This window comes from Columba livia, chromosome 1 (assembly GCF_036013475.1).
Source record: "Columba livia isolate bColLiv1 breed racing homer chromosome 1, bColLiv1.pat.W.v2, whole genome shotgun sequence".
Taxonomy (NCBI): Eukaryota; Metazoa; Chordata; class Aves; order Columbiformes; family Columbidae; genus Columba; species Columba livia.
The window spans coordinates 80,284,672-80,300,778 of record NC_088602.1 but is presented as its reverse complement, the minus strand read 5'-3'; the positions used below and the strand labels follow the sequence as shown (position 1 = coordinate 80,300,778).

Genomic DNA, 16,107 nt, shown 5'->3' with positions numbered 1-16,107 from the left:
TTCTGAATTTGGCCTTTAGAATAATTTGTCCATAATAACAAAGTACCAAGCTGCCTCTTTTTGTGAAGATTAGGATTGATGGATTAGCCATTACCTTTCTTTAAAGGCCAATTTACACTCTATGACAGACCCTGCCTTCTTGCTTCACCCCAAGATTACACCTTGGAGCCTCATAAAGGCAAAAATTAGCAGTGTTGCTTGAAAGGGAAGATTGACAAAATGTAGCGCACCATTGCCACTATTTAAGACACATGAATGATTTTGGGAAGCACTGCTGATATAATCAGTTTGTTTTATGATTTTACTTGAGAAAGTTCAGCACTTTTCTGTTAGCAGAAGAATCACGACTTGAGAACAGAAGAAATGCAATATGCATCGACACTACCAATATGCTTGAACATCCTTAACTTGGATGAGTGCCTAAATGTTGAGAACTAGGTTTTCCTTGCAGATGGGGTTGAAAAAAAGAACCAAAGAAAATTACTTGTTTTTGTGAAAGTTCTACATGTATTATCCACAACTATCTCTCAGCAAAGGTTATTGAAGGGGTACCCAGCCAAGTGGATACATTCTGCACACAGGAAACTTCTATTTTCTTCTCTTCTTATTGCCTTTTCTTTATTTTTTTTTTTAAACCTCAGGAAAGATGTAATCTTTTAGGCTAGGCTTCCATGCTGTTCCCCTCAGGCCACCAGTTACCACCACACTGACTCAGTTTTTCCAGAGGCAATGCCTCAAGCTAAATTTACTGTACAGGGAGCCAGAGTTCTGTCACAAGTCACATGCAGAAATTAACTTCAAGTATTACAGAAAAATTTGCAAAGCCAAAAGTAACAAGTGGCTGATTCCTGGAAAGGTTTGAGAACTAGTATGAAACAGTTCCTTTTCCTACAGAGTAGCATGTTTATTAAGGTCCCCTGCACACACTATGGAAAGGGTTTGGGGGTTCGTTATTTGGAAAAGGAATGGAGACATTAATAATCAGCTAATTAATACACATTCCTCTCCAGAATCAGCACCAATTGTAGGTTTGCCAGCCCCTTTATTAAATTCTCTAAGTCTCTTAGCTATCTTCATTTTTATTATAAAGCCCATTTTCAAATATGTCCAAACAGTTGAAGTTGGACACATGAATAAGTATGATGATAATCTTATCATTTTTTTTTTAAAGGTTTCCAGTATTCCCATGTTCCTCAAACCTGTGAGTCATATTAGAGGAAGGCTGTGGACTTAACAGATGACCATGTTTTTGTCTGTGTTCAGTAAAGTCGATCTGAACACGCACAGCCAACCTGCCATTCCCCAGCATGGCTGGATTTATTGGATTTATCGTGTATGCTTCAACTGATCGGACTGCCCAGTAGATACATTGCTTCCTGGAAACATCATGGATAATGACCTCCAGTGCACTGTGCACGCACCCACCCACACATGAGCTGCTGCAAGGACTACGGGAATGGAATACATCTGTTCTGCTGGTAGGGAGCAAAGCCAAGCCACCTTTGTTTGTGTGGAGTGGACCAGGACTAACCTGGACACAACTACACAGTGAGCCCAATACACCAACAGAGAGATTCAGGGCCAGGTGGCAGCCAGGAAATGGACACAGGACAGTCGAATCGTCTAACAGTAAATCATAACCAAGCACCTGATTCCTGCATGCTACTCTTGTAGAGCAAAAAGGAAGATAGGAAAGGAATACCTAGATAAAAGAGGAATTTTAGACAGGAAGATAGCCAGAGAGGAAAGGAATTTTAAATAAAATTTTCTTTAGGTAGTCTAACACAATTAAGAAGAATTAAAATATCTAATTTCATCTATTGCTGATTCTGTTCAGTGTTCACAAAATAGACTTAGATTGTATCTTACAAGTTGATTGCTATGATTAAATCCTGTAAAAAAAAATCAGAATATCATAATTGGCTATGTAATATTTTGCACCTCAAGACAAACCTAATACTTTTCGTAGCTCTGCAGGATATGAAATTACATGCAAATTTCAGTTTTCATTCCTACAGTTCAATGCTTTTTAACAAATTATTTTCTTAAGGATTTCTTAAGGCTTTGTAGTTTAGGACTGCAATCTGCTTGCTATCCACAGGGAGTATTACTAGAGATTATCAGTACTTAAACTGATGAAGAAGACATGTCATGTCTCTTTTACATCTGTATAAAGGCACAACTTCAACAATTGGCTGCAAAGAACATAATAATGTGATTGAGATCCTTTCTGTGTTTTTTTTGCAGGATAGTCTAATTCTGTCTTTAAAAGTCATATGCTTCCATGAATCCGCAACAAAGTAGAGTGAAAGCCTTTACAGTCATGCAGCGAATCCTCAGTCACCCACAGATCTTGTCTAGCGGTAACTTTTCTACGCCTTTCGTGAATCCCATAGTGTCAGGGGTTGGCTCAAGGAGCGTGGACATGAGTCCACCGAGCAACTGTATGAGCAGAGCCCATTTTAATTGACATAAGCAGGCCTTAGTTAGCTTGTCTATTAGGCCATGGGAAAGGGAGGGCGTGGAGCGGCTGCAGAAAGCGATCCGGTTTGCTGACCAGTTGCAGGAGGTCAACACCGACAGGGTGGAGCCCATGGACTCAGTCCTGGAGGACAGGTGTCTGCATCTCAGGGAAGATGATGTTACAGAAGGTAACTGCACAAGAGGGCTGCTGAAAAATGCCAGAGAGAAAGCGGAAGAATATTTTGTAGCCCCACCAGCCGCGTACTCGCACCATAGTATGTTTTTTTTAAAGCAGATGAACAGATGCTAAACTGCACATACATGCAAACGTGGATGGCAATATGTGTGACTGGGTTTTCCAGTGCACCATATTAGGCATAAGGTGAAAAATTAGGATCACATGCTTCAAAAAGGACCTTAGGATTTCTACAGAAAGTTTTACTGGAATTCCAAACAGCCTTGTTTGGAATTTTTGGTATTATATCAAGGATATCAAGAAGGTGTAGCAGGAAGGACATTAACACTTTTCTCTTTCTCTTTTGGATATATGTATGTATTTATTTAGCAGTGAGGTATTTTTTCCTTATTGATTTTATTTTGTTTGCTCAAGATGTCTAGACTAATTCCTAGAAAAACACAGCTAATGGTAAATAAAAACATCATGACCGTAGGATGTACCATAGCAGGATTTTGCAGCTTTGATTCTTACCTAGTTGTTAGCAGGACAGATCCAGCTCTAGGTTCAGTGTTACTCTACTCTTGCTCTTGACCGTCAACACAGGGCAAATGTTCCTAACAACTTCTTGCCTTGCCCATCAGGTCTAGTAGCTCTTTCATACAGGAAACATGTCTGGTTTTGATTCATTCAGCAATACCAAAAACCTAAATGATGCCTTCACTTACAAGATGAAAAGCTGTTTCATGCCCTTTAAAAAACATTGACAAAAGTCTCTCTATATATTCAAAAAGTTCATCTTAGGATATTCCCCGATGACTTTTTACTGATCAATTGATCTCTTCTGTGCTCTCCTACAAAGATTTGATTTCACAACCCCAGGAATAAGGAATTATTTAAATAGGCAATGCTGGTCCAAATCTCTGTTAAGCAGACATTGTCAACTGTATTAGAAGTATTACATTTGGCAATTTTGTGAAGGAGAGCATTATGTCCTGCATTACCATCTCTGAATGTATGCATATCACCAAGGACCTCCAACTGAACTGAAACTGCTTAGAAGGAAAGTGTTGAACCATCACAGCTTCATAATTATAAATTGCAGCCTTTGAAACCTGCTCTTCTTCAGAAACTGTGAAACGCAGCTTAAACAGTACTACTGTGTTGTGTTAATCTTGTTTTGTCTCATATTTTGATGAGTCACCCATGTCAATTCAGTCTTTGTCATTCATACTGAAAAGAAAACAAAAGCTTGAGTCACTTTACCGAAGACGGTCAGCTCTGCTGGGTCGCTGTCTCGCTCCCCCACTATGTTTGTTCCAACGCAAGTGTACATGCCGGCATCACTTTTTCTTGTGTTGGAGATCATCAGCTTCCCACCACGTATCTATTTCAAAACAAGGAATATATTTTTAATTTCAGATCAACACAAGATCAGAAAAAAAGCTACCTTCTCAGGCAGAAAGTTCCACAACTATGGCATTTAAAAGTTTTGTTTATGAATATGTGTATAGTTGAAAATTATAATCCTATATACTTGAATATCTTAAAGCTCTTCTAGGACACATTTTATCCTCCTGACAGATTTTAACCACATTTCAGTTTTTTCTTTGGTTTTCATCAAATGCTTTACATTTCAAAGATTACACTTCTTGCTGCCACTTTGGCAACGCAGAGTACTTATATTTCTTGTATGGTGATAGGTAAAGCACACTGGATATCTCGCTTAAGAAAAAGGCAATTTACTTAGTATTATTTAGCTCATTTTATTTTACTGGTGTCTGAACAGTTTCCTTGCTCACTGCTTAGGACAGATTTTCTCTTTTCCTTGAAACAAACAGACTGATAATTCACCTGATTCCCGTAAGACTTAACATTTTCCTGGCTACAAAGGGTGCTTACAGAGTGAAAGGGCAGGGTAGCTGAAAGAAATAAAATAACAAATTTGCAGCTTGTGAAGTCACAGACAGCATGGAAAATTGGACAATGGGGCGCTCCAGAATAAGCTAGGAATATAGCCAAGGAAACAAGAGTCAGGGAATTATAACCAGTTTCCTGCCACTCTTGCTTTCTCTACTCTTCAGCAGACCCCAGCAAAGACTAGCCCACAAATAGCAGCCACTTAGATTGTTTAGCTTGAAATACTTCCTTCAGCATCCAAAGCAGTGAACAAGCTTCCTGATAGTACTTCCACATTTAATAAGGTCAGCACTGAGTGAGTTACCATTATACACAACAAAACTTTCTTAAAGGAATATTAACAGTGAAAAATAAGCATCCAAAAATTAGGAATGAAATGTGTTGCTGCACCCTTAATTTATCCCATTTGCTTGCACATACCATGATGTCATCTCTAATCACTTGATAAGTTAGGTATTTGTTTTGGACCCTTTTTCATTCAGTACATGGAATGAACTGTCACAGAATTCAACCAGTGTTACTCATTTACTCAAGCTGTGTTCCTATTCAGGAACAATTATTCTTTAGAGTGTAACTTCAGCATTTATTTAAACTGTACACCCCAATCATTACACTAAACACATTACCAATATCATCCTAAGATGTTGTTTTTTTCCCCACAGAGTATTTGTGTACCTCACAGATATGACTGATTTTATCTTTAAAGCACTTCTCTGATATTCTTGTTTCAATTAACTGAGATCTCATTTCAGTGAACTGAGATCTAGAAAAGATAAGGCTAAATCTGTCAAAGTCAGGCACTAAGTCCCCCATCTAACAGAGCAACTTACATGACCCAATCTACAGCTCCAATGGATCTCTGTTGTACTGTTTACACATTTCAAGCCTCAAGGAAGTTCAAGTTGGAGACACAAACCAGAAGAAATAGACAACCTTCTCCCCCTAATTTTGGAAAGCTCAGAGAGGCAAACTGCTAAGGGTAATGATGAGTGTCTGTGGGAAAGGCTACAAAGCTGTAAAGTTCTGCTGCACTCAGCTGCAGGGCTTGAACACAGGTACAGTGTCTATAGATGTCCACCTCAGTTGTACTCACACTGATCCGCTCCTCTTTGTCATCAATACGGACTTTATCTTTCTTCCAGGAGATGGTAGGCTCAGGGTGTCCACGAGGTGGCTGGCACTCCAATATGGCAGGCTCCCCAGCTGCCACCACAACATCTGTAGGGTTTTGGCGGAAGTCATCCCGTAGCACTAACGTAAAATATGAGGGAAAGAAGAAAAGAATTACCAGAAGTGATGACATTGCAACTGGGGAGAAAAATACATGCAGATACATATAATATTAACCAAGCAAACAGAAAAGTCTCAACCATTACTAGGTGATGACTTTGCACCTTATATTTACTATATTCGTGAGGTGTGACCTTTTATCCAATGGAAGCAGATTTCACAGACTTCTTTTTTTTCCCCCTCGTTTTTTTCTCCAGGTAAGAACACTGCTCTGCACTTAAATTAGAAAGATCTGTAGTACCCATTACTCTTTTTAGCCTTGACAGGATCATTTTCCACCTTTGCAAAAGTAGCTTTGCAGGTCTGATGTTGAGTTCTTTTCATAACAGAATACAACACGCCGAATATCTGGCTTGCCTGGATCTTCAGCATACGCTACGTAAAGAAGTGACACAACTGACACCAAATTGCAGGACTGCATCTCAATCAAAGGTATTGCTATTAGTAATATAAGAATAATAATATCAGCAAATACATGCCAAAGTGATCACCTGTTGTGAAGTAAGTCAGAAAAATCAAGCTGATGGTAGCGTGCTTCCAGAATATACATTTTTTCCTTTTATATTTTTAGTAGTAATTTTTCTGCACCTTTAACCACTGCTGCCCCACAACATCGAAAGGAAAGAGCATTTAAATCACCAAGCTGTTTGAGAACTAAATTGGGCAACACAGGCCAGCTTCTTATGTAAATCAAGCTTCTATAAAGAAGGATTATGTCCAACTAGCTGGCTTCAGTGTGTTAAAATTATATCCACTTCATCATTATTCTTCCATGTGTGTTCCAGTCTCTAGGTTAATTGACATTCTTATAAACATAAAACTGAAAATAGCTCTAGATGAGCTACTGAAATAGAATTTAGGGCATTTCCCCTCCTTGAGTTTCAGCTACGTATGGCTTTCATTACAGCTTTAAAACAGTTCTCGCCCTTAATGGAACCAGGGCCCTCTGAGAAATTAGAAAACGTTGTATCCTAGTGAAGGGGCAAGTCAGGAAGAGTTCAGCAGAAATTGCTCAGTCTCATTTCATAAGCAGAGATAATTTACTGCTTTCACTGTTAATAAAATGTGCCCCATATTAACATTTGGAACTGAATAGTTTTTTGTTCTGTAATAAGCCAGAAGAAAATATGATTAATACGTACAAGAATTGGTCTCTGAATGGGCTGAGGTGAGTGTGCTGTATTATTTGTGGCACTCAAAATGACACGAGGTAACTTTTATTGTTCCCCATTTTGGGATACACAGGTAGATCCCAGAGGAAGGAGGAAATTAATTGGAAGTTAATTCCTTTCCTAACACAAGAAAGAGTGATTATTTAGGTCTTGCTCTTGGAAACATAAAATAAAAGTGACAGGACACAGCTGGCAATAAATGCAGCTCCGGCAAGAACCCCTGGTCTTCTCAGGTGACATACCAAATTGATACATTTTCCCAACAGATAATGAAAGACTCAACCCCCAAATATTTCTGATTAATACGAATCATTCATACGCTTTTGATTCACAATAATCAAACCGACAGAAATAGAATGCATAGAGCTTCAAGACCAAATGGAGGAAATAACTTACACAATGCACAACACAGAAACAGTATGCTGAAGATCATGGGCTGCTGACTATTTCGCATTACAAGATTTTGCAAAGCTGAGAAAGCTGATACCACAGCAATTCCAGGGAAAGAACCAGGAAAACAACAACAAACAAACAAACAAAAAACCAAAACAACAAAAACAAACAAACAAACCTTACAAACCCACCTATTTTAGGAAGCATCTTCCTGTGTCTTTGTGATCACTATGATACACGGGAAGAAAAAATACTTCTAGGGAGTGCTATGCCCTCTTTCACATAACTGGCAAATGGATAAACATCAACTTCTTCCACTATTATTACACACAAAATAAATATTAATTTTCCTTGGTTTGATTCTTTGTACGATTACAGAACTTCAGTGCAAATCCATCAGTGGAAAAACACCAGAAAATCAACAGATCCCATGATATAATCACTTCATACTCCTGAGTCCTAACTCCTGGCAGCAATATTAAGGAAAACATTTTCCTTGAACACTTCACACTGCTATATGAAGCTGACAAATACAGTTTCTTGGGGTAATACACAGCAAATTACATTAACTTTCTCTGAATCATCCCAGCAACTGTGTAAGGTTCCAATCAGCCTCAGAATATGAGGCTAAGAGGTGATTTGATTTTATCACATTCCTTTAGCCAAGTCTTACTGCAAATCTGGCTTGAATGGAAGACAAAATTGATGCTACGGGGTTTACTGAATCTTGCTCTGTACCTCAGCACATATGTGAATCTTGAATAGATTTATCTCACTATTTCTATCTAAAGCATTCTGTGTTCTGGAGAAAAACAAAGAATGGAGGAAAATGAAACAGGGAAAAAATAAAGCAGAGGCAGAAAGACAAAGATAAGAGAAAAATGTGTGGAATTTAAACTAAAGCAAAGAAAGAAACTCAGAGAGGAAGAGTAAGTTTAAGAGTAAGTTTAGCGAGAGCAAAAACAAAAAGTCAGGTAAAGTAAGGAAAAGACTAAGAATAAAAGCACAGAGAAAAACAAAGCAAAGAGCAGAGGGCATGGGCTGCCATTCCTGTGTTTCAGTGCTTTTAATGCAATGTAATAATGACAACACAAATCTCAGATGTTAATCTGACCAGCACAGCCATCCCAGCACATCCCAGCATCACCCTGAGGAAGGAGCAGGGAAGAGGGAGGGTGCGTGCAGGAGGAAACCGGAGAGTGAGCTCAGCTGTCCCGCTCCCACGGCACAGAAAGCCATAGAAGAAAGAAGCGTCAACTGGAAGTTGAGTTCACACTTATTAGCATGGTAAATGGAAAAGCTGGAGTACAGCTTAGTGCATCCACCATATCTAATGGCACAATCGTCTGTGAAAACAGAAAAATGGTTGAGAGCTGCAAGAATATTACTCAGTTGATTATCCGCAATACTTCCAAATAACCATGAGTGCGCCTGAGCAGATCACCCTCTCCACATGCTGGCAAGAGGCTTTTGTTCACTCAAGAACCCAGCCCTCCTCAAGGCCCTCTTGGTGGGGTATGAATACCAGTGTTTTAAAAATACAACACAAATGGCAAAATGCTGCCATCAGACTCCTCTTCTTCACCATCCCCTGTTATTTTTTTTTCTTTTCTTTTTTTTTTTACTTTATTCCAGTTTTAATGCAATGTACACAGCTCCATTTGTGCTCGCCACGGGTGTTTCCTCACATTTAACAAGGGATGCCAAAAGAGTGATTGCCGGCATCCCACTCCATGTGCCTGCACTGGGTCTGCAGTGCACCTGGTCTCCTGGGAGCACGGGAACCCGGAGGCAGCCGCTCGGCCCCAAGGGCAGCCCCACGGCACCACAAACACCCTCACATTTTGAGAGACAAAGCCTCAGAAGGGCAAAAGCTTTCTCTTCACTATCTGGAAAGGCACCAGGGGACCAAAGAGCTGGAAAGGACAGCTAAATCGTACACGTGGCCGATAACGGTGCTGTGGACAAAAGTTAATTAAAATTTGATCGGTCTCTTTGTAGCTCAAACAAGTTGATGCTGCTCAAGCAAGATAGATGTCTGCGAGCTGTCACATCAGTCTTTAAGGCACACAAAGTCCTGCAGGGCCATTTACAGGTACCTGCGAGCGCAATCACAGAAAACAAGCACATCAAGCAAGGGCAGCACAGAGATAAACGCTGGCAGGGCACGCACCTGCCCGACTGAGGGAGAAGGAACTAAAAATAAGTCCCCGCTCCCAAGGCAACTGCTCACAAGCACCTGTCAGCTTAGGCCCCAGTCCAGGCCTCGGTCAAACTGATGCTCATAAACTCAGGGAATTACACGGAAACTGGATTAATTTCCTCAACAGAGGCGCCAGCAATTTGTTTAAAGGAAGTGGAGATAAAGCTGCAACGTTTATAGGGTAGGAGGGAAAGTGTCAGGGTCAAAATTATTCTAGGCTAGATATCCATGCCTTAATCCTGCTTTCCACTACAACAGCTTTCAGGCCTTTAGAAAGAAAACATTTTTATAGGATTTACATTTACATGATGATTACAAATAACCATCTGTCTGCTTCCACTTTTTCAATCTGGTCCATGTCCCACGAGCCCCCAGCCTGTGGTCAGAGCAGCTAAGCTGGAAGGAAAAAGTGGATGCCCGTCAGGAGGCTTTGGGATAATTGCATTCTTCTCCCACCAGCGCTCGACTCTCCACCTCCTCCCCTGGTGTGCACGGTGAACATCTGAGATTGCTGGGGATGGGAGGGAGGGAAAGACTTTGCTTCTTTCAGTGAATGATAATGTCTTAAAACACAGCTACATCTGCCATGCTTACTAGAAGGTATAAAGAGATATTGAGTGAATATTAATGTCCTTCTGTAACTTGGGTCCTAGTAGTTTATTTTCCCTCTCCTGCTTTGTTTTGTGCTTATCTCAGGATAATAATGTTCTCATATGAAGATTTTACACAGCCACATCAGTGGCAGGCTGCTCACCACAGGCAGGTAGGTCTCCCCTGATCCAAGGCACTACCCCACAGGCATTTTCCTAAATCCTAATCTCTCAACCACTGCTTTTGGCTCTCCTCTGATACACACCAATATGCACAATCAACATGAGTTATTATGTCAAGTAACTGCCCAGATGTCATGCAGTGGACAGATTCAAGGATTATTATACTTTAGGTAGTGTATGTTTTAGGGGGGCATTTTAGAACTTGGCTAATGTGTATGATTTACTGAAATGGTCTCTGAGCAAGCCAGCACTACCTGCTGAAATGAAGTGGCAGAAAAAAACAAAGGGTCACAGACAACCTTCCTTATGAAGAATACACTTTGTTTGAGGATGCCGCTGCCCTACCTCTTTGTTTCAGCAACTGCCTTTGTCACATTTTGTAAATAAATTAAAAAAAAAAAATCACAACCTAGGCAATAGTTCTAGGCAACACTCTCAGGGAGTTTCTGAGCTCCCTCTGCATGTGTGCTGCCTGGCAAAAACTGCCATCTTCTTTTAAAAAAAAGGATTATATGGAACTATATACTTTTTTCCTCCTGTTCTTTTTCCCATCCTTCACGTACCTCCTGATGCAGATATTGCATAGGAGGCTAATTTACCATGACTCTAAATGTACATACTTTACTTTAAAATGGAGCCTCAAACCCATGACATTAATTTTGAGAGGTGGTAGGATTTTTTTCAGAGTCAAATTGCTTCAACAATATTTGATTAGTAGGTCCCTAGAAATCAAAGTGAGGAAGAGAGCAGCAGGGAGATACCTGTATCAAGAAACAAAAGAAAAATAATCTTCTTCCTTGCAGATTCACCAATTTTCTTTGGCTTCATTCCTTTTTCTCACTTGGTATTTCATGTGCTTCTGTGCTTAATAACCTACTCAGTACTTACAGTCAAAGGTAGCTTGCTCTTTTTTCTCATGCCTCAGCAAAGACCAAAATGTGGAAAAAAAACACCCTGTTCTGACACATCCTCTAAAACTTCTAACAGCTCACACATACAGATATAGACACTTGTAGAATTTGGACTTCGTGATGAGCATTAATATCTAAACCTGAAAGCAGAGACCCTTACTTCTAAACACAGAATCTATTAAACCAGGGGAGCAGAGAATTACAGTGTTAGAAATCAGGTGAATGAACTGACAAGTAAGTAGACAGAATCCAAATGGAGTCACTGAGAGATAATTGTTTTTTTTTTTTTTTTTCTCTCCTCTAAATTTCTGTCTGAGGTGTACCCCAACTAGCTGACTGCACAAATGTCAGGAAAGAAGATAGGCTTTTCCCTTTGTTTTTTATGGTACACACTGCAAAAGTCAGACTTGGAAATCTTTCTTCAACAGTTAACTCAATTAAGGGCATTGCTCACCTATTTTCCCTTTTACACGATTGCACAGGTATACAAGTGATAGTTATTGCAGACATTAGTCTATGATTTGTTTCTGATTTTTTTAAAGGCTGCTATTTGTGCTGCGTTAAGCATATGCAATACAGCCTGAACACACTTACTGAAAAACTGTCCTTGCCTTCCTTGTGATTCATTGTGCTCACTTGAATCCAATCTGACACCTCCATATTTTTTTCTGAAAGATTTTATTTGACTATTAAATGGCATGAAGAGTTGAGATTGTTCTCATTTGGAACATAACATATTTATGTTTAAGCTTCCCAATTGAAAATGAAGTTCTATCACCTGTCTTCCTTGCAATGAAGCCCAAATAACCTTGTCTCTTTTTTAAACTCCCGCCTACTTCCACCAGTGAGTTCTGAATGCTGCAGTTAGCAGTCAGCAATCTCATTACCCATCTGCCACAAATCTTCAAAAGCATCACTGTGTTTTGACAGTCCAGAAAGGCAAAGGGAAGCAAGATGCATAACCAACTATTCTTTATGAATGCAGATAGCCTGAAGACCGCATTTAAGTAATTTCAGAAATCTAAAGCTATACAACATAATAAGTTGAAAAATTTTCTGAGATATAGAACAGATTTCTTTTTTCTTATTCTTAAAGCATAATTATGCTTGATGAATGCGCTGCACAGATTGCTAGTGCTAACAAGAGGCATGGTATGAAGAGTTTTATTCCACTGAAGCTAAAAACCCTATTACTTGCTTCAAAGTTCAGAGACTTTCTAGAAGAACAGGTACCACAATTGCAGACAGCTAACTCTGAAAATATGTTCATGGTCTGTTGTAAGTCTTAAGATTCAACAAGGATCAGACAGTTAGCAGTTTATTGGAATAGTTATTTAATGATCCTTTAAACTAAAGTCTGACGTTAGCTTTTACATGCTCTTCACATTTAATGGACTACATATTCAGAAAATCATAGGCAAGTAATTTATTTTTTCCCAACTAATGTGAATATCAGATGTGGAACCAAGCACAGCTTCAAAAAACACCACATCACAACTGAAGTAGTGCACTGTTACTTGTATCCCAGCATTTCTGCTTAGCAGCAAGAATATGGGACTACTTCACCAAAAGCACTAGAGGACTCTTCAAATCACATCAACTATGCTTCGCTCCCAGCAATGAAGTAGAGAGGACCGTGTTTGGTACAACAGGCAATGCTATAGAATCCCTCGTAGGCTACTGTCAGAAAAAGGATAGACTGGACTGTACAGACCATTGGTCTTCTGCAGTACAGTCATTCTTAGGTTCCAATAAGCAAAATTAAAAAAAAACAAAAACAAAATCAAAGCAAAACAAACAACAGCAACACAAACAAAAACAACCCCAAAACAAACAAAAAAACCCAACCCACCCAAAACTTAAAGGAATTAGAAAAATATAAACAATTTTCAAACCAATGCCATCTCACTGAACAAAATTCAGGTGGGAACTTTTTATCAGGTGCTTCAGAAGAACACACAGAAACTGCACTGCACATACAGAGTGCAGCACAGAGATTCCCCAGAAAGTATAGATTTAATTAGTAAGTTCAGAAACCGCAGTGTAATAGCATGCAGGTTTACTGTTGTGAGTACAAAAGTAGCACTGCCAGGTATCTGCAGCATTGTACTTAACCTAATGAATGCTACCTACAGTCTGACACAGCATTGAGGAATTTAATTTTTTCTGTTTCCAGACTGAAGTTGGTTCACCTGCAACCACTTTAGCTGCTTTAGTCCCCTGGACTTCCACTTTAAGCCCAGCCCAAACACCTAAAATGTACAAGTGCTCTCAGTAAAACAAAGGAATAAGAACAGATGAGAATCATAAAAACGAATACAAATTAATGAATATTTCTTGTAGGAGAAATATAGAATGTTATATGCTTCATTTAGCCAATATAATACAGACTCAAATCTCTGAGCTCCACTGAAGTGTGAAGAGCCTCTAATAAACTTCTTGTGTACACATGCACAACACATACACAACAGCTGGGATGCTTTCCCATCTTGGCAGGGGGTCACTGCCACATTACTGCTATACTTCAGTCATATTAAGCAAAGCATAAAACCAAATAGGCTGTTGCTCAACACAGGAATTCTCTTTCTTCCATCCTCCTGATCTCCATGCCTAACCCGGGTCTCTGTCAAGCCTTAACTGTTAATTATAAGATAAAACTCATCTATTGAGTTTTTTGTGAGCAGGATTTTTTTTTTCAGGGCTTTTGTGTTGCTCCTTTTAGAAGTCAGAATTGAAAACGAGATATGCAAACAGACACAGCAAAGCACGTGTTTCTTGATAAGCTCTCATAACTCTATTGCAAAGAGACCATGCCGCCACATTTCATCAGATATGGAGCATGAGATGCATGCACAGCTGGTGCGCAAAACCGTTGGGAGCCGTCTGCTGCTTCTTGAGTACCTCAGTTCCCATACTGCAAACTGCCCTCATGTCAATAGGCCATTTTGGGGTGCTTGCCAGATGCCGTTTAAACAGGCCTGTTCTACAGGCCTGGTTGGCCTCAGGTCCTCTGTCCCACAGATGGGCACATCATTGTGTCCAAGCTCAGCATCTCCTGCAGGACCTGACCCAAGTGTGCCTTCTTTAATTGTTAATCTTCTGAAGGGCTCAACTGTTTTCACTTTTATTTAGAATTTGCTCCAGCAAATTGAGACTGGAAATGCATTCAATATGTTTGCATGGCTGTGAGACAGGCCCAGTCATTTGAAGATAGTGGAGAACAAGAGCCATGTGAAGGGAGAACTGTGTATCCACGGAGTGGGGCAGCAGAAGGCTACAAGTCACCAGCATGCGTGCTCACCACTACAGACGTATTTGACATCCCCTCTCCAAGAATTTACAGCAAAATCCCATGCCCCAAAACTCCTCTACCACTTATGACTGCGTATTATAGTCATTCAAAATAGCTTTAATACTCAACAATAAATTAAAAAAGCAAGGATGCATGGTCCAAATAATGTTCATTACAACTCAGCCTCCACCTTCTCTGAGGACAGTAAGAATATTTTTTTCCTCCATTGTTCAAGTGTTGGGTTTTTTTGAAATTTCATCATTGAAATCTTCCCTCATAAAAGGCTCCTCTCAAATGCAAAAACTGACCTAAAATGGTAGATGACTTTTTTTTTTTCCTTTGGATTAGCTCAAACAATGCAAAATTCACTTACCATCATATCATTCTGCAAAATGAATTTAAGTTTCCAGAGCTCTAAAGAACTGAAGGAGCAATGTGATATGTGGACTCTATTAAATACTCTTAGGCGAGTCATTAGAGTTCTGTCAACATGCTAACAACTAGGAAACGATCCACAAACAACTAGATAAAACAGTAGTTTTGTACAGTCTAAACACAGAAAAAAAGCCCCATATTTGTGACTTTATGCAAAACAAAGAATAGTATAATTTGCAGAAAAACTTCTGCAGTTTTGATCTGCTCAAGTAGCATCAGGAATTACTAGTACACAATATGAAGTATAACTCTCCCCCCTTTTTTCAAAAGAGAAAAGACATATGAGTGTTCACATTGCCCTCATTACTATTCACTACATCGTGCAAGAGGAAAGGAAAAAATTAAAGCAGCAGAAGCAAAGACCAACCGTAATAGCCCGAAGCAACAATTTTGAAAAGGGAGCTTCAGCACACAGGGGGAGACCAGAACCTGGGTGTCCAGCTCCACCCTCCAGTCACACTCTGCTGTGCTAGAGACTCAAAATGACCTTCAGCTGAGTGGTTACACCAGCTCCCAGACATGTTGAAAATGTAGTAGCGTAATACTTCGAATTGCATTAAAGGTGAAACAAGCCTTTTTTTCTAACTAATACCACTTTTCCAAAGTGTTGTTTCACATACAACTAAATTTCCATAACAGAAAAATGAACAGTACAATAAAACTAGAAGAACAAAATAAACCCTCTACATGCCATACATCTTTCCAGACCCTTGGTGCTGAATATTCCTCTGGCAGTTCAGTACAAGAGAAAAGAAGGGTAACTTTGCATCTGCTGATGATTTTAAAACACGAGAAAACTGGCAAACAGCACAACTGAGATCATTGTTTACCTCAGACTACAGGGAACAACAATCTGAGATGTGCCTGTACAACAGCCTTTAATGAGTGTGTTACTCCAGAGCTGGAACAGCCCTTCAGAAGAAGGGCTCGCATTCCCCTTCAGTGTCTGAAAGACCTCTGTTAATCCCACCGTTAGAATATAAAAACATTTTTACAATCTTTCCTCTTGCCTTGGCTTTCTATACATAAACTACTAGTGTAACAAAAAATCTATTCCAGCACCAGCACACTTAATAATTA

The 16,107-nt window shown here is 39.6% G+C and overlaps 1 protein-coding gene across 19 annotated transcripts in view; it reads right to left on the bottom strand.

The window, feature by feature from the left end:
* Positions 1-16,107, bottom strand: part of ROBO2 (roundabout guidance receptor 2) — a 1,092,721-nt gene that overhangs the window by 148,565 nt on the left and 928,049 nt on the right. For all 19 annotated transcript variants that reach the window (XM_021299764.2, XM_021299765.2, XM_065064248.1 and 16 more), the window contains 2 exons: positions 5,652-5,809; positions 3,905-4,025 (listed from right to left, as the gene is read on the bottom strand). In XM_021299764.2, coding sequence (XP_021155439.2) covers positions 3,905-4,025; positions 5,652-5,809 — 279 coding nt within the window. The remainder of the gene's footprint in view (positions 1-3,904; positions 4,026-5,651; positions 5,810-16,107) is intronic.